The sequence below is a fragment of the Salmo salar genome, chromosome 13 (assembly GCF_965601325.2).
Source record: "Salmo salar chromosome 13, fSalSal1, whole genome shotgun sequence".
Lineage (NCBI taxonomy): Eukaryota > Metazoa > Chordata > Actinopteri > Salmoniformes > Salmonidae > Salmo > Salmo salar.
The window spans coordinates 46,110,302-46,138,024 of record NC_138303.1 but is presented as its reverse complement, the minus strand read 5'-3'; the positions used below and the strand labels follow the sequence as shown (position 1 = coordinate 46,138,024).

The 27,723-nt window shown below is 42.8% G+C and overlaps 1 protein-coding gene across 2 annotated transcripts in view; it reads left to right on the top strand.

Moving 5' to 3' along the window:
- The first annotated feature begins 271 nt into the window (after window positions 1–271).
- dip2ba (disco-interacting protein 2 homolog Ba) overlaps window positions 272–27,723 on the top strand; it is an 82,612-nt gene continuing 55,160 nt past the window's right edge. For both annotated transcript variants that reach the window (XM_014135744.3, XM_014135743.3), the window contains exon 1: window positions 272–522. In XM_014135744.3, coding sequence (XP_013991219.1) covers window positions 438–522 — 85 coding nt within the window. In that variant the 5' untranslated portion in view covers window positions 272–437. The remainder of the gene's footprint in view (window positions 523–27,723) is intronic.

Genomic DNA, 27,723 nt, shown 5'->3' with positions numbered 1-27,723 from the left:
ACACTGATAATCATTTGAGATGGTAGGCCACATGTCAGGCCATCTGGTGTCATACAAATGAAGTTACGTTAAACTGTACATTTACAATTCTACTTTAATGCTCATTTAGGACTCACTAGCTACTGAATGATATCAAATCAGCATATAGTTATCCATTGTACACGGTTGTACTATCTCTAGAGCACCACAAGGGGGAGCACAAGCTGTATGACTCGATCGATATACCCTGTTTTGGGTGCAGCCTGGCCGCTAGTATGTGAGAGATCACGTGACTGCTCATTGCCATTGGTGAGCTCTCCCCATTATGGCGGAGAATGGATTGTCTCTTCTATTCAAATTCATGTTTTGTGTCTTGAAGCTGGTATTTTAACCCAGAATAGATTTCGTTTTACTTAAAGCACACTTCGTTTTACTTAAACCACACTTCGTTTCGAGTCATGGCGGACCGTGGCGTGGATTTCTCTGGTATACCGAAAGAGCTTCGAGACCATTTGGCAGAGTTGGAATTGGAGCTATCGGAAGGTAAGGAGGGTGACGAGGGGATGAGGCTAGCAAGCTAGAAGAGTGAATTCAAATTCACCCCATGTAGTTAACGTTAGATAGATAGCCGCCACTGGTGTCTATCCAATTAGCGCTATGTATTATGTATCTCTTTGAGTAGACATGGCAAATTGCAACATTTGAACGTATTGTAGCCATACACAATCGTATTCTGCCAATGTCTGGCCAGCTAGCAACCCTTTTCTGCTAGCATTGCATTGACAGACAGCAGAAAGAGAATGGCTCAACCCCTGTGGCCATGGGCTCTCTAGTCTGTGACTCAACGTAGACAAGTACGAGACAATCCAGGTTCAATCATTTCATAGCTGTTTTATTTGTAAAGCCATTGATTCATCTGTAACTATGTAGATAAATACTAATATACTATATCGTTTGTGGTTTAATGTCAAAGCCAAACTTGTCAGAATCATCTGGCTATGACAGCTTGGTTTTAGCCAAAGCCTTTGTCTTTAGCAATCATGAGTCTTCTTGACCATCAATTCAGGGTTGGCGTCAAGAACCAGTATTTTTCCAGTATTAACCAGAGACTGGCGGTACCAGTCAGTGGATTTAGTAGTGTAATGTTGGGTTTTCAGTTGGTTAATTCTGCATTGCACAACCTGCGACTCAATGTGTGGGTTTATGACGGGAAGAATTGGAGATTACTAACCACAACAGCCATTGAAATGAAACATCAGTACTGATACTCATCACATATCATAAATGCACCTGTAGCCAGTCTAGGCTATATTATGTTGGTATGACAGGATGTGACATCATACGGTCCTCTGCATGGCTTGACCAGGTAGGTTAACCTTTGGACACCAATGACATTTAGGCTTCATCGTTTGCTGAGGCACACTCAATATTAGCTTGAGCTGTGTGTTTGTTGTGGTGGGGATGTGTGTGTGTTTGTGTGTGTACACATGTGGCACATGCCCATCTCCCTCCCTCCTCTCTCAAACAGCTGCAACCCGGGGTATGACAGAATGGTGTTAAACATTTAATTAAACGGAATCGGCACTGTGCTAATCGACCGGTTGATTGGAGAAGGCCCTGATTTACGGTGGTGTGCCGCACGAGTTATGCAACTTCTGATGGTCACACCCATATTGATCAGGCCACACCTCACCGCACCCACCAAACGGGAGGAAGAATGGCTCGCGCCGTTTTAGGGTAATGTGTCATTCAGTACAAACTGCCACGCGACATAGGAAACGTTGAACCGAACTGAATGCAGCCCTGGTCTCCTCCCTGACACCAGGGCAACGTTCAGAAGTCAGATGTTATGGAACGTTACCAATAGAAATGTCATGAATGTAGTTGGCATGATTCCTTTTTCTACATGTCAGACAAACAAGTTTGTTCTATGTAACATTCTATCTGCACGTTACACGTTGTGCCCTGCTCAACGTGCCCCTGGGGTCTGTTCAGAAGGGTGCAACGTTTCAGAATGTTTACATATAAATATAAGCCATTGAGTAGTACAACAGATATGAATGTCTGTCAGGTAGAGGGTTGGAAGCGTGTCAGCTCTAGCCTATCTGCAACGTTCAATCTGACCGTTACACTTCACTGAAAACATCCCTGGGCTGAATGCATTCAGCTGGAGAAGCTTGCTCGCTCCATCACCTAACCAACTGATTTCTGGATTGGGATTGATCATTAGAAAGATAGCCCTTCAGATTGTGTAATAAAGGAGTGATAACATGGTAATAAAGTGGAAAGTAGAGACTAGAGGTCATTAACATGTTTCACATCAATCATTCCATCCAGACTCTTTTTAGATGCAGCCCCTTGAACTACCATTCTAGCCCAGATTCCGTAGGCTAGCCTGTGTGACACACACCACCCCTGTGACAGTAGCTAATCTACTCTGGAGTGTGATTCAAGGGACAAGCGTCTAAAAAAGAGTGACATGCACAACCATATTTTGTCCCCTGCTCATTACAAACGACACCACAGAACCGAGTCGGAGCGGAAATGCCTGTTGTTGGGTTGCTTAGATGAGAACAGAGGCAAGCCAAGTGGCCTCTTAAATAACAATCCAGTTCTCTGTGTGTGTGTGTGTGTGCGTGCGCGAGCAAAGCCCCCAGTGACCAGTGAGGACACAATGCGCCTCATTCAGCTGGTCACGGCCATGGTGGCATTTAGTAGGCCATTCAACTAAACTCTTTAGCGGTGTCCCAATTGACACCCTATTCCCTTTATAGTGCACTACTTTTGACCAGGGTAGTGCACTGTATAGGGAATAGGGTGCCTTTTGGGACGCAGCTCTGAGTGCTGCGGTAGAAATGAGCTGCTCTCATACAAAGGGAGGGGAGGGGTCGGACATAGTTGGTTCGGATGATGTAGTGTACTGTGTGGGTTCAAAGCCCCCCCTGTGTTGTTGTGTTAGCGTTCAGCCAGGGGTGACTCGACGTGACTCACCCGTCCTAGGTAACTAACTGCTGGTTCTCCTCATTGGTAGTTGAGAAATGTCCGTCCGTCCTTTAAAGTTTACAGAAGCATTTGGCTATTTTCTGCTTTGAGGCATTTGCTTTCGTCAGCAAGGGTTCACTGAGTTTGCTTATGAATGATACAGATTATTCGGGGTGTTTTTGATATTTGAATTAGTTTTTTGTCGGTTGCTGCTTTCATATTGTTCGATAGGAAACCGTATTTTTTTTTACATTTCCTCTTGAGTGTTTTCTGGAACATAATGTGGCATGAGTGCCTGTGTGTGGGTGTGTGCATCGGCGTGTATACAGTATGATGAGGTCCTGCCCTACGTACTTACTGACTTTGCCTGCTGCTGTGGCCAGTGTGTGATTGGGAGTCCAGATTATTGCCAGTTGCTTCCTATCTAGGCCAGCCAGCCATTTGTGCCCTATCTGAGTCATTTATCCAGTGGGTCAGGCAGCACAGCAGAGGAACGGCATCTAAAAAGGCCCAGTCTGAGAAATAAGGGCATCTGCAGCAGCGCTGTGCTACGCTGTTATCCAGCCGTTAGTGGCAGCCAGCAGACCTATAGGTTCAAGTAAGTAGGCCTATTTGTTTTTCTTTCAAAAGCTTTGAGCTGTGCTCGATTTGAGCTCGCCCTGGCGCAAGGTAACCAACAGAATAGTCCCAAAAGTGCAACGCAAACCTCGCCCAAAGCTTAAAGTATTTGAAAGAATTTGAATCCTATTTGAACCCCAGTGATATCTGATGCTATCATCCACCAACTGCACCCATTAGTGACAGCACTGTAGATAGGAGATGGAGAGAAAGAATATGGCAGATCCTTCAAGGTCCAATGCAGCCATTTTTATCTCAATGTCAAATAATTTGTGGGTAACAATTGTTTTCAATTAAAGTGGTCAAAAAGAAACAAAAATAGCTTCTTAGCAAAGAGCAATTTCTCAAGCAAGGATTTTGATGAACTCTCTGGGAGTGTTCTGAGTGGGGAGGGAAAAACTGAACTAGCTGTTATTGGCAGAGAGGTTTGGATCTCATTCTTATTGGTCTAAAAAGGGAAATTCCACAGTAACGGAATTGTGCTGAGACTCAGAATGTTCCCTTAAAATGTATGCCAAACAAAAACCATAGATTTCAAAGTTGAACAAACCATACAACTCTATGCAGAAGGACTACTTTTAGTAATTTGCTGGTTGTGGTTGTGTCCACTTTTTCCAATAACTCTGTGCTCTGAATTGATATTCAAAGATGTCTGCAGAGACAATGGGGTGTCATCTATGACATGGCACCTTGACCTTGAAAATGTATTTTGGTTATTGAATAGTAAGTGAAGTGGATTTATATTGTGGGTCCCTGATCTGTACTACACAGAAATGCATAATTATGGAAATGAATGTCATTCTCTTCATGGTGATGTATCCTAAATAGGTACACAAAATATGCAATATCCACCTTGCATATTTGGATATGCTTCACACTGGCTATTATTTTAATGAGCTCTGCTCCCAAACACGACCAAATTAGGTTTGTCCTGAACGGACTAAATCTGAACCAATCATAGACGTCTATGTTTCACAAGTTTGGACAGCAGAGTAGAGTATAGTACAATACAGTACATTATAGTGTACTCCACTAGTGTGCTCTACGGTGTACTTTTCTGTACTGTACTATACTCTACTGTACTGTGCTGTCCAAACTTGTCAACCCAACTGTTGTGTGTGACTACTATGATTTCCCATTGCAGCCAATTGATTTGATAATGGAATTTCCAGTTTTAATCACTTAATAACTCATGAATAAAACTGATTTCAGTAAAAAAAAAAAAACACTGCCTTAGACCGCTGCGCCACTTGGGAACCCCACTCGGGAGTGTTTAACATTATTTTTTAATGACTACCCTCACGTATACAATTATCTGTAAGGTCCTTCAGTCGAGCAGTGAATTTCAAACACAGATTCGACCACAAAGACCAGGGAGGTTTTCCAATGCCTCGCAAAGAAGGGCACCTTTTGGTAGAAGGGTATGAATAAAAAAGCAGACATTGAATATCCCTTTGAGCATGGTGAAGTTATTCATTACACTTTGGATGGTGTATCAATACTCCCATTCACTACAAAGATACCGGCGTCCTTCCTAACTCAGTTGCCTGAGAGGAAGGAAACAGCTCAGGGATTTCACCATGAGGCAAATGGTGACTTTAAAACAATTACAGAGTTGAATGGCTGTGATAGGAGAGAACTGATGGACCAACAACAGAATGAAAAGAAGGAAGCCTGCACAGAATAAAAATATTCAAAAACATGCATCCTGTTTGCAACAAGGTACTAAAGTAATACTGCAAAAATGTGGCAAAGCAATTACCTTTTTGTCCTGAATACAAAGTGTTATGTTTGGGGAAAATACAACACATTAATGAGTATCACTCTCCATATTATCAAGCATAGTGGTGGCTGCATCATGTTATGGGTATGCTTGTCATCATTAAGGACTGGGGAGTGTTTCAGAATTAAAAAAATAAACGGAATGGAGCTAAGCATAGGCAAAATCCTAGAGGAAACCTGGTTGTCTACTTTCCACCAGACACTGGGAGTTAAATTCAACTTTCAGGAGGACAATAACCTAAAACACAAGGCCAAATCTACACTGGAGTTGCTTACGAAGAAGACAGTGAATGTTCCTGAGTGGCCGAGTTAGTTGTGACTTAAATTTGCTTAAATCTATGGCAAGCCCTGAAAATGGTTGTCTAGCAATGATCAACAACCAATTTTACAGGACTTGAAGAATTTTAAGAACAATAATGCGCAAGTGTTGCACAATCCAGGTGTGGAAAGCTCTTAGAGACTTGCCGAGAAAGACTCACAGCTGTAATCGCTGCCAAAGGTGATTCTAACATGTATTGACTCAGGGGGTTGAATCCTTATATTATTATTTATTTATTTAACCTTTTATTTATCTAGTCAAGTCAGTTAATAACAAATTCTTATTTAGAATGACGGCCACACCTGGACGACGCTGGGCCAATTCTGCGCCGCCCTATGGGACTCCCAATCACGGCCGGTTGTGATACAGCCTGGATTCGAACCAGGGTGTCTGTAGTGACGCCTCTAGCACTGATCTAATCAAGATATATATTTATTTTTATTTGTTACAATTTTTTCGTCCACTGAGTATTTTGTGTAGACAATTAAATCAATTTGAATCCCACTTTGTAACACAACAAAATGTGGAAAAGGTGAAGGGGTATGAATACTTTCTGAAGGCAATGTATCTTAAAGATATGTGGGTTTTGGGGTAATGGTATTTTTAGGCACAATACAATGTTTCTTACAGAAGGCCAAGAAAATTCTTCCAAACAAAATATGTGTTGCTATTAATTGGGAGGGGTCTTGTATTTCTAATACCCTTTCCTGGCCTTTTTCTGGTAGGTGTTTTCTAACTCGCCTTTTCCATCTGTTTGACCAGAAATCATTTTCACCACATCACAGTATTATTCCAACCTCATAGTGTGGAAATGTATATAAAACACATGAAAATCCCATTTGACTGCATAGGGCCTTTAACTTCCCCTTCCTTCTTGTTGTTGCCTCATTCACACCAGGGGAACATGGTAGTGGTGAAAATGAGGTGCAACTCCATATGATATGTGCCTCTGTTTATGCCAGGGGAACTGAGCAGCAGTTAACGACTTCGGTGAACCCCCCCCCCCCAAAAAAAAATATTATTGCGTTTTAGTGTGTTGCACTTGCATCTGAGTCACATGATATTGAACCAAAGACACAGATGGTTCCTGCCCTTTTGAGATTCTCTCTGCTGTTTACAGAACAACCGGTGCTGTGAGATTAGGATACCAGGACCTGCTTAGACAAAGCAATTGTAGCAGTAGAGCAAAGGATAGCAATATATGGGAGAATGAATGACTACAGTGTTGCCGTTATGAGTACACGATGCATGGAATGCTAATGCGTAAATGTATGAAAGCGTGCATTTCTTCTTTTAAATGTATGTAGTTCTGTCCTTGTGCCGTGCTTGTCTGTTCATGTCACGTTTTACGTGGACCCCAGGAAGAGTAGCTGCTCTTTTCCTAAGAAATACTAAGTTGTCTGAACTGAACTGTGGACGACGTGGATGGGATTGCGCCTACAGTAAAGTAGCATGCTGTTCTATGTGCATGCCTGCCAGGGCCTTAGAGGGATTCAGTTGAGAGAGACGACAAGCTTGTGACTGACAGACACTTCCTTCCGCTTGTTTTAGAACAGCCGATGAGCCGTTGTGTTGCATGTATGGTGGAGAAGGGATGGTTTGAGTCTGGCCAGGGACGGGAACATGGGTTTTAAAGCTGAGCCACGCCAGCACGTCTAGCTTGAATCTCAGCCAATCATCCCTCTCCTCTGTCTAGGGGCTTTAGACTCCGCTGACCATGATACACTGAGCCTTGACTCTTGTACCAGATGTTTGTTTGAAACAAGCACTTGCTGTCAGTCTACTTTTACAGTAGAGCTTTTTTTGGACCAAACACTTGTTGTGAGTACATAGGCCATACAGTATTCAGGCTGCATCTGTGACTTGTGTTTTGAGCCAAGTCTAATGGAGAAGAGAGAGCAGGGCAGCATCTCCTTAACTCATTATTTGTTAGGCTAGGCTATATAACGACTTAGTCCAAACAGCTTGTGGGCTGTGAATAGTTAATGATGTCTCCCATCCCATGGTTCTCCTTTAGGATGGACCAAGGGCTGTGTTCCCTTCACTCCTTCAGGGCTGAATGAATAATTCACATGCTCTCATTAAACACCAGGAGACAAGGCTGTCACCACTCGGCCTCTGTCCCAGGAGGTAGGTGTGTGTCATCCTACTCCACAGTTAAGAGTTGAGGCGTATGTGACAACGACCTGGGTGGTGTTCAGTTGGCATGAAAGGAGAGAGGGTAGGAAGAGAGAGGGTAGAGGGTTGAGTACTACCTGAATGAATCCCATAAGAAATGTTTTTTTTTTTTTACGACCCTATAGAACAGTGCTCGCATCCTAATATCGTTACTAACTTGTATTATAAGTCACCATTTTAGCCTAATGGCGAATGCGCATGAAGATTTGAATTCCAGTATGTCGTCGTCGTTTTAGCACCATCCACTGAGTTTTTTTAAAACGACGCCGCGCAATATGGTTCAGTGTTCCAATAAACCAGCAAAAATCTACTTGGTTTTGTAATTGCCGGCGTCTTCAAGCTAAAATTGGGATCATGTATACTCTGCTAATGACCATACAAAGAAAGAGTAACGAGAGCAATGTACAATACAGGCGAACATAGTAATCTGTGGTAAGTGCATGGGGGCCGTCATCTTTATGCACCTTCGCTATTGTACACTGGCATGTTGGGTTTTGAGTTGAGGGTGAACATGTACAGGATATTAGGCCTGCTCCAGATGCTGCCTCAGACAGGAGATATTGTCTGATAAAGCATGACTTTTGACAGGTCTATAGACATGGTCAGGGCTCTAAAGTGTGACCAATTTGGTCGCATATGCAACTAAATAATTTGCTGTGCAACCAGGAGTTTTATTTTGGGAGCACTGTGACTATGAACAAAAATTCTCCTAGATAATAATTGTATTGTAACGACCCTGGGTTTATAAGCGCGGAAGTCGACTCTGCCGTTCGAGCATGCTTTTGTGGCACAGTCGATAGCACGCCGGAACCTCGGGCCAGAAGGTCAAGGGTTCGAGACCCGCTCCCTGCCTGCTTCATTACAGTATTCATGATACGTTTTCACGCTGTACCGTTGTTTCCGAGTGCCCTAAAGAAACAAGTGGTTGCACCACTACTACAGCGAAAACGGCTTGCCTTCTAGCCCAACCAAGGCAAAGGTTCTGACCCATATTACCGGGACCACATTTTACATTCATAAACCATGTTGTGTGCAGTTCTAAAACTTTACGCATCTCAAAGTCGTTAACCATTTGTTTACACTGTTCAGTTATGTTCCCTCATTGGCTAGCTAGCTAGCTAACAACCTACTAACTCGACCAGTAATATGCAAACATTTGGGAGCACTTTTTTTTAAAGAGACGGTGTACAATTTGCAATGTAATGCATCTCAATAGGAATATAGTACTTTTACACAATGTCGAAACCTGATGTTCCAAAAATGACTTTGTAAGTTCAATGACAGGTATTTTGTGTCAACATTTTAGCTTTTATACTAAACTCGTGTGTTTATACTGTTCCATATTTGTTTATAGGGCACAACATGTGCTTTGAAAGTAGCTAGAATTCATTCAGGTCCAATATAGGCTGTATCTCAATCAATTTAATACCTCTTATTTTCTGGTGCTCCTAAATTTCATGTGGCGCTCCTAACTTTTTAAAGGTAGGAGTACCAGTGCTACCAATGAAAAATGATCATTTAGAGCCCTGGACATGGTGTGTATATATATTCTCACTGTTAAACCATGCATGAAGTTAGCATTAGGGGCATTACTCAATGCAATTAGGATCAGCGTCCACCCCTTCAGGGGCGACGCTGTCAGTCACAGCATAGCAGAGCGAGAGAACCTGTTCAGTGCTCCAGTTACCGTAGGGCTGTTTATGTGTTACTGTGAGTGGGATGCACCTCTTTCACATTAAAGCTATGATTCATAGAGCTATGACGGGTGGTTATAGGGGGCCTTGAGAAGTTGGGTGATTCACTCTCAAGTTCATTTCTCAAGGACAGACACACCTAACATAAATCGGATGTGACGACTAACAAGGACAATTTATTTTTTCTTCTTCTCTGGTGCCCTTATTTTTCAGCACTGGTCATTTGGACAAATCACGATTTCGCAGGTGATCGCATCTTTCAGAAGCGGAGGCAACATTTGGCCCATCAGAGAGAGCGGGTTGGAGCTACCGTCCTGCTTCAGCTCCTCGTTCTAGTATCTTTTCCAACACGTCTGCCCACAGAACTTAATCGAGCATCCGATGCAATTCCGAAAGATTTTAGTTCTGGGTTTCCAAGATTACTCTCAAGTCACAACAACAAGCCAAGGCACTTGTAGTTCATGTCACCGGACAGACCTGAAATCGAGGATACGTGGTGGTGTTGTGCTGCTGAAGCACCACTGTTACACAGAGCTGCTTTACTAAACTGCCTGGGAGTCAGTCAGCCAGCCTTTGTCAGAGGCCCACCGGATTCTCATAGACATGTGCTAACACCTACCACCACATGCCAGTCACTCACTCACACCCAGTCGTTACAAGTTACAACTCTATCATCACACTGAAGCAGCAGACAAGATGGGCGTTGGTACTAAAATACAACTGTCACTTTCTCTGATTTACAGCTCTCAGATAGGAGGATCAGTGTGACAATGTCTCCATAGACATAGAGCAGTATTCCTCACGCTTGGTCCTTGAGCGCTACAGGGTGTGCAGGGTTTTATTCCAGCCCAGTATTTAGCCTACACAACGGACTTACATTGAACTGATCAAGACTAGGATCAGTTGAATCAGGTGTTTTTAGTGCTAGGCTAGAATAAAAGCCTGCACACCTTGTGACTCTCTCAAGGGCCTAGAGACAGGAACACTGCTCTACAGCCTTGGTGTCTTTGCCTGGGTCGTGTTCATTATGACACACTGTAACGAAACGTGCAACGGACCCTGAAAACCAGTGCTTCTTATTGGACAACTCCAGTTAGTCCCTCCCTGATCCAGTCTGTTTTGTTCCAATTGGTGCCGAATGAACACGATCCTGTTGTCAAAATGTGCTAACCGATAATGTTCTTGTTCTGGAGTCTGGAATCTTCCCCTCCAGCCCCATGTTATCCATGGCAACCATGTGACTGTTGGTGATGTTGGAGAATGCTGTTCTCACTAAATATAGGACCAAATAAACCTGGCGAGACGACAAATTCACTTTCATGGCTGAGCAGGAGGAAAACAAGCCACTCTTTGACACCACTTCACAAAAGTAGGGCCCCCTTAGAGGCTCCATGTAGGAGTCAGTAAGGCAGGCATATTTGTTTGTCCGTTTCTCTTTCTTTCTCTCTCTCTCTTCTCTCTTCGCTCTCTCTCTCTCTTCTTCTCCTGTGCCCTGCTTGCACAGCCAAAGCAGAATGGTTTGTTGACACTGTTTCACACTGTCAGTCTAACTAACTGCTTGACTTGGCTGCCATATGTGAGTCACTGTTACACACACATGGCCTACCGACATTGGCCTACCGACATGGCCTACTGACTGCCTTATTGCTACAGGGACATATTATCTCTCTCTCTCTCAATCTCTCTCTCTCTCTCTCATCTCTTATCAACTCATTGTCTGTGGTATTTGACCTACACTCATGAGATCAAGTTGGAGTGTTATGATAAAGAACTTGATTAATGATGTCATTTTGATGAAAAAGACCAGATTCTGTCGGTCTGTCTGTGTATGATTATGAACTGAGCAGCAACTTCAAACAAGTTGTTTGACTTTGGATAAATCTATATTTAGTCTCTCAGTAACGTTTTAGCATTCTAGTCTTGTCCTCATTCTCCCAGTGTCCTCTCTCTTCAATCTTTCATCTCTCCCTCCCTCTTTCTTCACCCCCCCCCCCCCCCCCCCCCTCGTCTCTCGGTCTCTCTTTATAACAGTAGGCTAGGCTCTCTGGATGTGGTTGTTAGACTGTGGATTGTTTGGACAGGGTGTGGAGAGCACTGAACATTTTCTAAGCAGTTGGTCACTTTCTAAATATAAAACAAGCTCATGGGTTTAACCAGAGCCGATTTTTGATAGTGGGCAACATAGTTTGATACGTTACTGGACTGTGTGGTGGGTGGTATGTGTAAAGGAATCCCGTGGTGCCTGATCTCTTTCTAAATCCCTGTGGACGTATGGTCTGTTACTGGGTTTGTTAAATTTCATGGATATGTCATGGGATTTAGGGCTGATGTGATAGGGGGCATAGTTCTGTACAGTATCAGAGCTGTCTCTGGTATGTGTAGCCTATGTCCCTGGGGGAAATCTTTAGGAATCTAGTTGTTGGTGGTCATTTCAACAATTGTTTATATCTTTCTAGTGCAGGCTATGTCCCTGCCTTGGTTGATTTCAACAAAGTTGTGTCTGTCTTAATCCCTATGGACTGATTTTCCGTTACTTTGTTTGTGAGAATTCACAGTCCTCAGGAAACCCTCCCACCCTCCCACTGATCCTTATAAGTTGTGTTTGTCTCAGAGCTGTGTGTGTGTGTGTGTGTGTGTGTGTGTGTGTGGACCCCTTAATTCAGCTCTCTAGAGAAAAGCCAGAACAAAGGGTATGAAAACACTGAATGGGTGTGGTTTAAAAAGTCAGGAAAAGTTCAGTTGGCTGTAATAAGCTCTACATCAAGGTCTGTTAGACATTTATTGGTTTGAGGCTATCATTGTATAGGCTTATACCAACTGCAGCCTATAGCAACTGTGTAACAACAACTGAATAACATTGAACTATACCTTAGAGCAGTGGTTCCCAAACTTTTATAGTCCCGTACCTCTTCAAACATTCAACCCCCAGCTGCATACCCCCTCTAGCACCAGGGTCAGCACACTCTCAAATGTTGTTTTTTGCCATCATTGTAAGCCTGCCACACACACACACTATACGATACATTTATTAAACATACGAAAGAGTGAGTTTTTGTTACAACCCGGCTCGTGGGAAGTGACAAAGAGCTCTTATAGGACCAGGGCACAAATAAAAAATATAATAAAAATCAATAATTTTGCTCTTTATTTAGCCATCTTACATATAAAACCTTATTTGTTCATCAAAAATTGTGAATAACTCACCACAGGTTAATGAGAAGGGTGTGCTTGAAAGGATGCTCAAAACTCTGCAATCTTGGGTTGTATTGGAGGGAGGCTCAGTCTTAAATAATTTTCCACCTACAGTCTGTGCCTGTATTTAGTTTTCATGCTAGTGAGAGCCGAGAATCCACTCTCAGTTAGGTACGTGGTTGCAAAGGGCATCAGTGTCTTAACAGCGAGAGATGGCAAGGCAAGAAACTCTGAGCGCAGCCCTGTCCAGAAATCTGTCAGTGGCTTCTGATTAAATTAAATTTTCACAGAACCGCTTGTTGCAATTTCGTTGAGGCTCTCTTGTTCAGATATCGGTAAGTGGACTGGAGGCAGGGCATAAAAGGAATAACGAATCCAGTTGTTTGTGTCGTCCGTTTCGGGAAAGTACCTGTGTACTTGCGCACCCAGCTCACTCATAGCGAAGCACCGATCACATTTGACATTGTCCGCAAGCTTGAGTTAATTTGCACACAAATCATACAATGATGGAAAGACCTGTGTGTTGTCCTTGTTAATGCAGACAGAAAAGAGCTTCAGCTTTTTAATAATAGCTTCAATTTTGTCCCGCACATTGAATATAGTTGTGGAGAGTCCCTGTAATCCTAGATTCAGATCATTCAGGCGTGAAAAAACCTCACCCAGATAGGTCAGTCGTGTGAGAAACTCGTCATCATGCAAGCGGTCAGACAAGTGAAAATGGTCAGTAAAGAAAACTTTAAGCTCATCTCTCAATTAAAAAAACGTGACAATACTTTGCCCCTTGATAACCAGTGCACTTCTGTATGTTGTAAAAGCGTTACATGGTCACTGCCCATATTATTGCATAGTGCAGAAAATACACGAGAGTTCAGGGGCCTTGCTTTAACTAAGTTAACCATTTTCACTGTAGTGTCCAAAACATCTTTCAAGCTGTCAGGCATTCCTTTGGCAGCAAGAGCCTCTCGGTGGATGCTGCAGTGGACACAAGTGGCGTTGGGAGCAACTGCTTGCACGCGCGTTACCACTCCACTATGTCTCCCTGTCATGGCTTTTGCACCATCATTACAGATACCAACACATCTTGACCACCAAAGTCCATTTGATGTCACAAAGCTGTCCAGTGCTTTAAAAATATCCTCTCCTGTTGTCCTGGTTTCCAGTAGTTTGCAGAAGAGGATGTCTTCCTTAATTGACCCCCCCCCCCCATAAACTTAACGGACATATACCAGGAGCTGTGCCAGGCCCGCCACGTCTGTTGACTCATCCAGCTGTAACGCATATAATTCACTGGCTTGTATGCAAACCAGTAGTTGTTTCAAAACACTGATGCATCGTGAAACAGTGTTGTTTGATGAAGTCATTGTCTGTATAGTTTGTTTGGCCTTTTCCCCCAGCATTGTCCTAGCCAAATCCGCGGCAGCAGGAAGAATTAAGTCCTCCACAATAGTATGGGGCTTGCCTGTCCTAGCCACTCGGTAGATCACCATATAAGACGCTTCTAGCTCCTTCTTATTAATGGTATCTGTTGCTTTTATACATGTCTTACTACTCGAAAGTAATCTTTATTCTCGCTCCAAAAACTCCTGTGGCTTATTTTTCAAATTGGCATTTTTCGTTTCTTAATGTCTGTGCATGACTGAAGGTTTCCCGCGAGAGAGTAACGGTTAATGTGATTGGATGTTAATTATTTGACTAGGCTACCTGTATTTGACATTGTGTTGTTATTTCGCTGAACACTAGATGGCTTGATTTTAGTTTTGCCAGTGAAACGAGGCTACTCAGGCGAGAAAAAAACCTCATCCAAATGTATAGCCCCGTTGGAAAATATAAATGTACTGTTTGAAAATGTGGCGGGAATAACATTTAATTCAAAATTATTATTTTTATGTGAATCACATTTTTATTTGGCGTACCTCCGACGGCATTGGGAATACCTGCCTTAGAGGAAGTGTGTTATTATAACCATTACAATCCATTAGTGAAAATTAGTCCAGTCTTAGTCACTTCCTGAATATGAGCTAATATATGTCATGTTATGATCAGCTAGTGACGTCTTATTGCTGTAGTAGCCTTCCCTGTAGCTCAGTTGGTAGAGCATGGTGTTTGCAACGCCAGGGTTGTGGGTTCGATTCCCACGGGGGGCCAGCACAGAAAAAAAAAAGTATGAAATTGTATGCATTCACTACTGTAAGTTGCTCTGGATAAGAGCGTCTGCTAAATGACTAAAATGTAAAATGTTATGTTATGCTGTAGCCTGTGTCAGTGAATGGTGTCATTGACGACTGAGGGGGTAATGGGTTGGCCTAATGAGCTAATCCGTCTGTCACTGTGATGACTAATGGGAGGTAAGGAAGCAGGACTAGCAGTATCTCTTACACAAGCTCATCTCTGTGTGTGTTCATCTGTATCTTCTCCCACACAGACTCCAATGACACACTGATGACTGTGGTGGTCTGGATGGAATCAAAGACTGATGTCCTCTGTTCACCTCGAGCTACTCCTGCCCTGTCCCTCCTCAAAGAGACTCGGCATGCTCCTCCTCTGTCTTGACCCACTGCAACGAGCTCTAAAGAATGCAGTTAGTTTAAACCCTGCCTGAATCCAGACCCAATAATCCTTTCTTTAAATCAAGACTTCCTCTACCAGTTCAAAACAATGCTACTCTATTGCTGTGGGAACTAGCTAATACGATTACAAGATGTAGCCTACCTAGCCCAATATGTAGCCTGCCTCCCGAGTGGCGCAGAGGTTTAAGGCACTGCATCTCAGTGCTAGAGGCGTCACTACAGACCCTGGTTCGATTCCAGGCTGTATCACAACCGGCTGTGATTGGGAGTCCCATAGGGCGGCGCACAATTGGTCCAGCATCGTCCGGGTTAGGGTTTGGCCGGGGTAGGCCGTAATTGTAAATAAGAATTTGTTCTTAACTGACTTGCCTAGTTAAATAAAAAATTACAATAAAATAAAAAAAATACAAGCAGTGAACTAAGCTTGGTTTGAAAATGTGATTATCAATAATACATATAGGCCTATATCTATCTTGCACCTCTTCATGCCTTTTACATTAAGTTTATATTGTAATAGCGGCCAACAACATACTGTAGTGTTTCAGACAGCACTCCTCCTTGGCCAGCTCAACTGTGTGAGTGTGTTGACCTTAGTGAGTCAGTGTGACATAGTAGGGGAGAGCAGGCTAAAGCTTCAAACATACATTTACCGCTGTGAACTATCATCATACTTCCACGTCTGGATAAGAGCCAATTAAACAAGGCTTGTAAATATGTCATCGTGGCCAGCGGCTCTGAACCAAGAATTCATCTTTACTGAGTCCACTCCAGATTAGGCTGCAGTTTATGAACAGTAGACCCCAAGGGGGAATTCCTACCCCCAGCTATGGTGGGGGCGTGGGAGAGAGGAGACGGCGGCTCTGTTCTGTGCCAGACTCCAGGCTACATTTAGCCAAGCTATAGGCAGGGAGAAATCCCTCCTCTTCTCCAATCTCCACTACCCACTCCATCCTCCACCCCTGCAGTGCAGCACAGCAGCCTCCCAGGCTCCCGCTTCAGCAAATTCCACTCATCCTCCAGCTCAAGACCAATCCTCCATTCCCCCCTGCACCTTTCTTCCCAACATCCATAACTCCATTTGAATAGGAGTTTCCCATCTTACTTTACCCTCCCGTCCCACTTTCCCACACTGTCTGATCCAGGCCAACACGTTTTCTCCACACAAGAACTGTCTATCATCGTTCTCGCTCAGATTCTCACGACTAGCCTATAAGCCTTCTTATGGATAATCCACAGTTTATTGTTACTTCATTCCTCAAAATGAAAGAGTTGAACATTTGTAGCTCTTGTAAATTGCTGAGTCAGTCAGTGAAGGTTTAGAAGGTACCTAAACACACCTACTTTGTTGCTGCTATACAGTTGTCTGACTGTTAGCATACTGGCTAGGTTAATAATGGTGATTACTGTTGGGACCTTAGCCTACATTGACGCTAGCTCTCTAGTCTACAGTATTCTTGCACATCCAGACATTCCACCGTATTCCTAGAACGACTGGAGTCGAGGCTAGCTTCATGGTCATGTGAGAGACTTCCCTGTGGTGTGGAGTCTGACCCAGTGTGACTTAGCTAACCTCTCCCTGGCAGGTACTGTCTGCCTCCTTCCCACCCAGTCATCAGCAGCCTACATGATGGTTCATGGCCCTGCTGTCTGGACTACTGAACCTGCTTAACTAAGGGGATGTTCCATATGAATTCAGTCAGTTTCTGCCTGCACCCCTTTTGATTTGAACAAAACCTTGCTCATGGTAGGAGTGTTTGGGAAGTAACTTTTTGGACCTGAATGCCAAAACAATTAGGAGATGGAGGTGCATAAATTGACCAATTTTGCATACCCCACCATACCATGAGACATCCATGTTTTAATCACAAAATCAATAGAGGTTTAAGTTGAGCTAATATACAGGTAAACTAAACTCAAGATCTAACACCCTCCTCTTTCGCTCTCTTTAGAAAGACAAAGGGCCGTTATGTAGGGAGTGCTGCCTGACTGCATGGCAGACAAGTGTTTCAACATAGCTCTGTGTGACACCACCAGTGAAAGTGAAGTATCATGTTTCACTGCAGTAATGTTGTAGTATTAATGTAAAGTGATACAGGCCAGGGCTGAAGGCTACTTTAAATTAGAACAACTCATTTCAACACTCCATCCTTTCTATTTAGTTGAGCTCAAGATAACCTCAAATAGGAAAAATATTCACTCCACCACAACCATCCAGGGAATGCTCCAAATGGTTTTGCGACACTATAGGCCAAGGCTCCGTCTTGCTCTGTAAACATATTGAAGCTAATCTACAACAAACCAGTTAAAGGTGAGGTGATACAAGTTAATCTACAGGCACGGACAGACTGGCCAAGGGCGGAGAGACATGATTATGATAAAGTGACAGTCAGCCCTAGTTATCCCCCTTGTCAGATTTTTGCATCAAATAATCTGAGATTATAGAGGGAGTTGTGGATTACGGCAGGCATGAGATGGGAGTGTTTTTGGAATGGAGATAATAGGAGATGATAGAGGTCTCAGCGGGAATGTCCCACTCCCTCTGACTGTACTGTACGCACGACTCAGCTAATGGAAGAGATGGTATTAGTTATAATGATGAACTGAGTCGATGTAGATTTTGATTGCCTTCTGATCTATTACCAGGACCTCAGGTTAAATTCTGAGTTTGTTTTTCAGCCCAACAGCAGCCCCTCCACTTGGTTTGGTAGTAAGAGCGATCTGGCTGGAAAAATGTAATCATTCTCAAATTCATAGACCGCTACTGATGCAAGGACCTTTATGGATGCCAGAGTTGTATTGTCTCTCCTCTCTTACCAGTCTTTCCGGTTAAACCAGTGGGAGTGTCTCATGTTGTAGTGTTCCTAGTTCAGGCCGAAGGGAACTGATAGTGTGCCTGTGGAAAGAGGAAGTGGGAGATAAAGATGTTGCTTCCTCTCAGAGCTGCATGTGACCAGCCACCAGTCCGATCCGTCCATTCAACCGTAATTAGACCTGTCGATCTGCATACGCTCAGTAGGGGGCTGGCTGATCACAGAGGGGTCATTTACAGACATGTTGAGAGACATTTATAGAGAGCATGTGTTTTCGCTGTGTTCTTCACGCTCCGCTGTGGTACAGGTGGGTGGGGGGGGGGGGGGGGTCGACACAGGAAGACACAGATCAGTTTAGAATTGATTGACATCTGTTGCCACTTTCAGCCACAACCTCAAGAATAACAATGAGAATGATGTTGAGTTTATCACTTTACATTTTCTGTTCCAAGTGAAATGGCTGTCAGTGTGCTGCTAACATTTAAAGCTTCCTCCACTGCCCCTGTTATCATACCTGACTCGAACCAGTGATCCTCTGCTCACAAACACACGTAACCGTCCTCCTTGACAACATACCAACCGTTTTGAGTCCAAAAATCTCTAATTGGATAGCTCCATCGGCGACATTCCAAGCTGCTGTGGAGTGAGTTTACGGTACGTTCTTAACTCCGTTACACAAGCTCTGAAATGGATAAAGATGCATTGTTACTAAAGCTGTTGTGTTTACTCACACCATTTCACAATGAATTAAACTGTTTCACTAAGGGCTTAGTGTCCCTGAGCCAGGATTCCCAAAGCCCCCTAGTCTCAAATGCTTAGTTTAGCGTATTTACAGTGACTGTAGTCTAATCTCATTTTGTGTGTGTGTGTGTGTGTGTGTGTGTGTGTTAGTTGGGGGCGTGTGGGCGTTAATCAGCGTATTACCACACCAACCCAGTCCTCCTGTCTGTTAGCATCAACCATTAGCTCATCCCAGTCTCATCCAAGTCTCTTAGAATAGAAACTACTACAGTTCTCTCTCCTTAGTTATCACTGACCATGGCCATATTCCTAGTCCACCAATACTGCTGTGGAAGCTATAAATGGTAGCCTATTTTATATTTAGGCCTAAAGTACATATTACATACCATTTTAGTTACAGCATTTCCTCTGGTTGAGTTATACATGAAGAAGTGTCGGCTAGTAGTTGAATGAAATACGGTAGCCGGACTGCTACCCTAGCATGGCAAGAAATCTCTCTGGGGTCAGTTACTAGTCTGTATATTACAACATACAGCATTTACAGTGCTGACCTCCACCCCACCAAGGTCAAAGTTTAACATGAAGAAACATAATCACCAGTGAACTAGCCTTCCCTGTAGCTCAGTTGGTAGAGCATGGTGTTTGCAACGCCAGGGTTGTGGGTTCGATTCCCACGGGGGGCCAGCACAGGAAAAAAAATGTATGAAATGTATGCATTCACTACTGTAAGTCGCACTGGATAAGAGCGTCTGCTAAATGACTAAAATGTAAAAAATGTAAATGTAACTAAGGGGTTGAGCTGAAAGGATGAGCTGTCCGAGGGTGTTGAGTGGCTGAATGACTATATAATGGAACATCAGACTAATTCTTTGATAAAATGGCATAATATCCATCCTGACCACCCTATGGATTAAATGTAAAAAGGGGTCAGTAATGACAGAATGGCTTTAACATTAAAGCCAAACAACTCGTTGAGCTAAACTGTGTGTTTTTGTATTTCTATAAACTGGTCTGGGAACAGTGACAAGTGAGGGAGAGGAGTCGGGTCAATGACCTCAAGCTGACCCTTGTGCTTCAGCTGTCTGTCAGAGATCAGACCTTAAGGTGTCAGCATGCTTCAGTTCGGTTGACGCCTAGCCGAACTCAGCTAACCGAACGAGTGTCCTCGCATACTCCCATAAAAGACCTTCTCTTGAAAAACAAGAACAAGCTGCAATAGTACTGTTTGTCCATTCTGAGACACCGTAGCCGGTATACAGTTCCTCAAAATAGTCTGAAGTAATAAATAATTCAAGAAATGTCAAAGTTTTACGTTTTTGCCGAAGATGTGAAATTGCACGACTAAGATCTCTAAGTAAGTAATGTTTGCTGCAGGATTTTCAATGGAAAAAATTAGCATGAAAACAAATTGTCTCTCCTTGAATGACAACAAAGACTTTATTGAAGAATCCGTACTGTTGACCAATCACCAATGAAGGGGTGTAGACTTCGGCTTGCTTCCAGAAAAAACGTTGTGTGCCCAAACAGCCCCCCAAAAAAACTCACTGAAGTCCAAAACAAACAAAAACGTCACAAAATGTCGTTATATGCACGAACTCTACCGAACTGTTTCGGCTGGGAAGCATACGGAGGCCTTAACTCTCTTCCTGAAGGTCAGAGGTCAACAGGATTTGTCACAGTCATCCCTATGAATGAGCATAGAGACGGCAGCCATGTTGTTTGCGTCTGTTTACACTTTCAGTGTGATAGACAAGACCGTGAGTAAAGGGAGAAGATGGTAATGTTATGAGGGCAGTGTATGATAAGTGTGTAACTTAATCATGTTTAGGGAGTCAGAGATCTCTCAGCTCTGCTGACGGAACTGTGCGACGGTGCCATGACGTGCACTGCACACACACTTCCTCTCTGTACTCTGGGTCCTTTCCCCTCCCCACCAAGAACAGGGAGTCCAGGAAGCTCCCAAAACCTCTCATATCCGACTGATAAACACACACACACACTGACGGAGACACACTCACTGAGACAGAAACAGATGTGAAGTGTAAACACATACTGGTACTGGGTGATATGGCTTTAAAATCATATTACATTTTTTTTTAAATCTAACTTATGGGTGACTCACGATATACAGTATATCTCAATTTTTGGGGGGTTTCCTCTAAATAAGCATTGTTGTACGATTAAAGGTAAAATGCACTGCATTTCAAACAGTCAGCCATAATCTAATAAATTCAGGGCTTGTGAAGTTATATCTAGATTAAATATAAGATTTCCATAACCATAAGACCTAATAATTGAATCCAAATAGTTCAACCTGCTTTTTTGTTGTTGCAATAATCACTGATCTGGCTCTCTCGTCTGTCTATGAAAATGCCCTTTTTTGTTACAAACTTAACTAGAACCATGCATAATGCACATTCACTAATAATGACTGACTTCTTGTAGCAGGCATTAGACTATAGAACATTGTCACGGTTGTCGTATGAATGAGACCAAGGCTCAGCGTGTGTATCGTTCCACATCTTTATATATCTGTGAAACTATGCAAGACATACAATAAACTAATAAACAAAAACAACAAACCGTGATGAAGCGGTGCAACATACACTAACTCAAAATAATCTCCCACAAAACCTAGTGGGAAAAACAACTTAAATATGATCCCCAATTAGAGACAACGATGACCAGCTGCCTCTAATTGGGGATCATACAAAAACCCTAACATGAAAAAAGAAACTAGAACCAACAAAGAAATAAAGAAACTAGACACAACCCCCCAGTCACACCCTGACCTACTCTACCATAGAAAAATACAAGTTCTCTATGGTCAGGACGTGACAAACATTAAGAGGTCTCATCAACAATCGCTCAAGCCCACATGCTAGTGATTAGCCAGCTAATCTTTATTTCAGGTTTAGCCAACTTGGATCTATTTGCTAGCTAACAAGGTTGAATTGTTATGAACACACCCTTCTGTCTGTCTTCAACTGTTTGAAAAGCATGTTAGCCTGTCCACTTTGTTCAGATGTTGAAATCAAGTGGCCTACCTTATTTCTCAGTACTCACTCGAGACCAGTCCGGTCTTGAGACCACATTGAGTGTCTCTTCTTGTAGTGAAGGTATACGACTTATCAATTATGTAGTACAATAGGGAAATCATGGCCAAAGTAACCTACACAATCGCGAAGCACGTGAAATATATTCACATGCACCCCTAGTTTCAGCGGAATATCATCTGCAGGCAGCAAGAGTGCAGCTCTGAACTGGTTTTGGCAACGAGCTGTTCACAGAAGAATGACATCGGTGGCCGGTTGGGTAGGAAATATGTTTGAACTTATCTACCAGCTAACTAAAGCAACAATGCGTATGCAAACCAGGTATTCAAAAAGTTTAGTCCGAAGTGTTGGTTAGTAGACTATTTGTGATGCGCAATTGTCATCATGCGTAGTTTGCATCAGGGGCGTAGACATGGATGGGCCTGGGTGGACAGAGGCCCACCCACTGGGGAGCCAGGCCCTGACAGGCCCACCCAATCAGATTGATGTGGTTTAAGCATCGTTGTGGACTGTGACCATCATGTTTGTATTTTCTATATTAAAAAAAAGTGTGATTTTCAGAGAACTCTATTTTTTAAGGCATTTCCTTCACTGGGCAAAATTAGAGTATAGGAACTTCTCCAGGCACCACTGCATAGGGCGATGGAAAGACAGCAGTCACACACAGCATAATACTAAAGGATAAGCAGTCCATAAACTCTGACATAATAAGCCAGTAGGTCCCAATCATAAGAATACAAAACCACAACCATTAAACATTTCCCAATCGAATGTACAACTATTACGTCCCATTACAAAAAAAACATTTCAAGTTTAGCACACAAAGTAGCCGGTGACCTATAGTTTCAAGTGGAACTAACAGCGTTTTAACTACTTTGCAGATATGAAACAAACAATCATAATATCAGTCAAAAGTTTGAGGTTTTAAAAATAGGTTCTATTTGACTCGATGTATAATTCACCAATACATTTCTTGGTAGTCGTAGAAATATTGCTATCAGGTTGTAAATCCCAGCTGGCCTGCTACATTGTATTCTGCCTCCCATTCGAGGTGCACTGTTTCAGTTTAAATTACTCAATATTCTGGACAAAAAGGGACGAATGTAACTAAAGGCAGGGAATGTCAATACAATCAAACTAGCAAGGGCAATGATCACAAGTCAGACGTAACGTGGCTAATAGGCTAGCGTATCTATTTATGTAGCAAGCTAAAAACAAAGCCTAATGTTAGCTAGCTAGCTGCTAGCAGGATGTCATGACATTGGAGGAGTGGGTGAGTCACTGACATTTTCACCTCTTATCGCTTTTCGGTGGCAATACACAGCTAGAGATGCAGGTGTCATTTGGTTAGCTAGCAAGAACTTCAACGACTTATCTAGTTAGCATATCTCTTGTGTTTGCAAATTCACTCTGGCTATCTACTTCGATTTCAGAGCACTCTCGTCAGAGCGCAGAACAACTGATGAATTTACGAACGTGCAACATCCGCTGAATATGACCGGTGTCAGTAAACGTAGGCAAAAAAAGTTATAGTTAGTCAAGAACGCACTAGATAACATTCAAACAGCCTAACCAGGTCTGTTAGGGTGAATAAAATGTTCAGAGTGAGGTGTTCTCTCAATTGTGTCTGGAAGTAGCAAGCTAGCCAACTTTAGCCAGTTAGCATGGGTGCTTGGTTGGGACAAGCATGCATTGGCAGGTAAGCTGCAGAAGGAAGAGGAGGCTACAATTCCCCACTGTTTGTCAGTGCAATTTTGACGGCCAGCTAGCTGAAAAAGTTTGAGAGGGTTTATCTAATGTTCCTCAGTTAGAGTTTAGCTCTGGCTAGCATTAGTTCTTGATCGTGTTGTTGATGTGCATAATGGAGGGAGAGAGCTTACCTTTTCATGGTTGTTTGATCAATAGGACGGTAAAGTTCCCAAATGTAAGAGGACTTCCGTGGTGTTTACATATTTGCAGAAATCCATTCAGGTGTGTTTTGTGGCTTTTTTTGGCGAATGCTTTCTAATGATCTAAAGTCACGCGGTTGCAACTTCCTGTAAACACACAGTCCAGTTCAAAGTGAATGATGGCAGGCCCGTGTGGCAAATGGCTTGTTTGTATAAAGGCCTACTGTGATACTCTGATTGGCTATAGTGCACCGGTCGGTGTAGACTACGGTCCTGGAAAAGACAGATGTTTTTATTCGGTTTTATTTACTGCAGAGTCTATTAATTGTCCAAACGCACGGCCGCTTTCCCACTCTACATTGCTATCGAATTTTCACAAATGCCTTAGTATATATAATTCCTAAACATTCTAAGAATTTATGAAATGTCCATATCGAAGTGGTCGCTTTTCAGAATTGTTTTTTTAGTGTAATTCTTCCTGGGGGTGTATATGAACAGATTAGCAACAGCATCCTCTTTGATAACACCTGCTGCAGCCACTGCAAACTAGCCGACAACAAAAGCTAGCTAGCTAGACCATGGGATAACTACTGCTCGCTATTGCATAGTGACCTGTTGTTCTTCAAGAAGGCAGAAGTTTCCATGTTTTTGTAAAAAATGTCCCACCCATTAACTCGATGTGATTGGTTGATTCCAATGTCACTCACAAATTTTGCTCTAATACAGTTGAATGGCAGATGCCTTTATCTAGCTTCTCATGGCCTAGCCAATGGCTGACTTGGCTAGCTAGATTTATGTCCCCGGTGTTAACCCTTTCTTTTCTAACAAAAACTGAGGAGATTAAATCAGAACATCCTTGAAAATAATAATTTTGTCACACCCTCACCATAGAGAGCCTTTTTATTTCTCTATTTGGTTAGGTCAGGGTGTGATTTGGGTGGGCATTCTAGTTTATGTATTTCTATGTTGGCCTGATAGGGTTCCCAATCAGAGGCAGCTGTCTTTCGTTGTCTCTGATTGGGGATCATATTTAGGCAGCCTTTTCCCACTGGGTTTTTGTGGGATCTTGTTTTTGTTAGCTGCTGTTAAGCCTGCAGGACTTTACGTTCGTTGTTGTATTTTTTTTGTTTTGTCGGTGTTCATCTAAATAAAATAAGATGTACGCTTACCACGCTGCACCTTGATCTCCTTCTTACGACGAACGTGACACATTTACAGTGCCTTCGGAAAGTGTTCAGACCCCTTGACTTTTTCCACATTTTGTTACTTTGCAGCCTTCTTCTAAAATTGATTAAATAAAAACATATCCTCAGCCATCTACACGCAATACCCCATAATGACGAAGCAAAAACAGGTTTTTAGAACTTTTTGCAAATGTTTTAAAAATAAAAAACATACCTTATTTACATAAGTATTCAGAACCTTTGCTATGAAACTCAGTTGCATCCTGTTGAGCTCAGTTTCATCCTGTTTCCATTGAGCATCCTTGATGTGTCAACAACTTGTTTGGAGTCCACCTGTGGTAAATTTAAATTGACTGGACATGATTTGGAAAGGCACACAGCTGTCTATATAAGGTCCCACAATTGACAGTGCATGTCAGAGCAAAAACAAAGCCATGAGGTCGAAGGAATTGTCCGTAGAGCTCCGACACCAGGATTGTGTCGAGGAACAGATCTGGGGAAGGGTACCAAAACATTTCTGCAGCATTGAAGGTCCCAAAGAACATAATTCTTAAATGGAAGATCTTTGGCACCACCAAGACTCTTCCTAGAGCTGGCCACCTGGCCAAACTGAGCAATCGGTGGAGAAGGCCCTTGGTCAGGGAGGTGACCAAGAACGCAATAGTCACTGGCAGAGCTCTAGAGTTCCTCTGTGGAGATGGGAGAACTTTGCAGAAGCACAACCATCTCTGCAGCACTCCACCAATCAGGCCTTTATGGTAGAGTGGCCGGACAGAAGACACTCCTCAGTAAAAGGCACATGACAGCCCGCTTGGAGTTTGCCAAAAAAGGTACCTAAAAACTCTCAGGCCATGAGAAACAAGATTCTCTGGTCTGATGAAACCAAGTTTGAACTCTATGGCCTCAATGCCAAGTGTCACGTCTGGAGGAAACCTGGCACCATCCCTACAGTGAAGCATGGTGGTGGCAGCATCATGCTGTGGGGATGTTTTTCAGCGGCAGGGACTGGGAGACTAGTCAGGATTGAGGCAAAGTACTGAAAGATCGTTGATGAAAACCTGCTCCAGAGCACTCAGGACCTTAGACTGAGGCGACAGTTCACCTTCCAACCGGACAACAACCCTAAGCACACAGCCCAGACAATGCAGGAGTGGCTTTGGGACAAGTCTCTGAATGTCCTTGAGTGAACCAGCCAGACCCCGGAATTTAAACCCATCGAATATCTCTGGAGAGACCTGGAAATAGCTGTGCAGCAACACTCCCCATCCAGCCTGACAGAGCTTGAGAGAATCTGCAGAGAAGAATGGGAGAAACTCCATAAAAATACAGGTATGCCAAGCTTATAGCATCATACCCAAGAAGACTCAAGGCTGTAATCGCTGCCAAAGGTTCTTCAACAAAGTACTGAGTAAAGGGTCTGAATACCTACAGTACTTCTTATTGGTGTCCTTTAGTGATGGAGTGCCATATGGTGACCTGGTCTCCACAATCACCCGACCTCAACCCAATTGAGATGGTTTGGGATGAGTTGGACCGCAAAGTGAAGGAAAAGCAGCCAACAACTGCTCAGCATATGTGGGAACTCCTTCAAGACTGTTGGAAAAGCATTCCAGGTGAAGCTAGTTGAGAGAATGCCAAGAGTGTCCAAAACTCTCATCAAGGGAAAGGGTGGTTGCTTTAAAAAAAGAAGAAAAAGTATACTTTGTTTTTATGTAGGAACACAAAGAAAGTACAAATAAAGTAAAATAAAAGAACAACAAAAAAGATCTGGCAGTTACAGTGCACGTCATACCTTCATCATATTAGTTACATTGACATCTTTGAATTAGACCTTTTTCAAGTATGAAACCCATTTTTCCCAGTATTCCTGACCTCTCTCCTCTTGTGTTCTTAAAGCAAAGGTCATACGATCCATGTGGTGTATTTCTTTTACAATGTCTATCCATTGTGTCACTGTGGGAGGGTCTTTTTGTAGCCATTTCCTAGTGACAGCCTTTTTACTGGCTGCCAGTAGGACCTTCATGAGGTACTTTTCTCTATTGTGTACGTTATCAGGTATTTCACCCAACTACAAAGAAATGAATGTTTGTTCTATGTCAAATCACATTATTTTTCCAATGTTAGATCTTATTTCTCCCCAGTAAGTTTCGATTGCGGGGCAAGTCCAAAAGATGTGAGAGCGATAGGGTGGCTGCTTTGAAGAATCTAAAATATATTTAATTTGTTCAACACTTTTTTTTGGTTACTTCATGATTCCGTATGTTTTATTTCATAGTTTTGATGTCTTCACTATTAATCTGCAATGTAGAATATAGTCAAAATAAATAAACCCTGGAATGAATAGGTGTGTCTGAACTTTTGACTGGTACTGTATGTAAATGTAATATTTCATATTTTTTTTATTTTATACATTTGCAAAAATGTCTTATCCTCTTTTTGCTTTGTCATTCAAATCGAATAACATTTTATTTGTCACATGCACCGAATACAACCAGTGTAGACCTTACCTTGAAATGCTTACTTACAAGCCCTGTGGGGGTATTGTGTATAGATTGATGAGAACCCCCCCCTCCCCCCAATTTTAATCAATTTTAGAATAATGCTGTAACTTAACAACGTTTGGAAAAGGTCAAGGGGTCTGAATACTTTCTGAATGCACTGTAATTATCATTATTATTATAATCCTTATTTTAGAAATCAGCCCTTCTCTGAAGGCGTAGAAGGCCCATTGT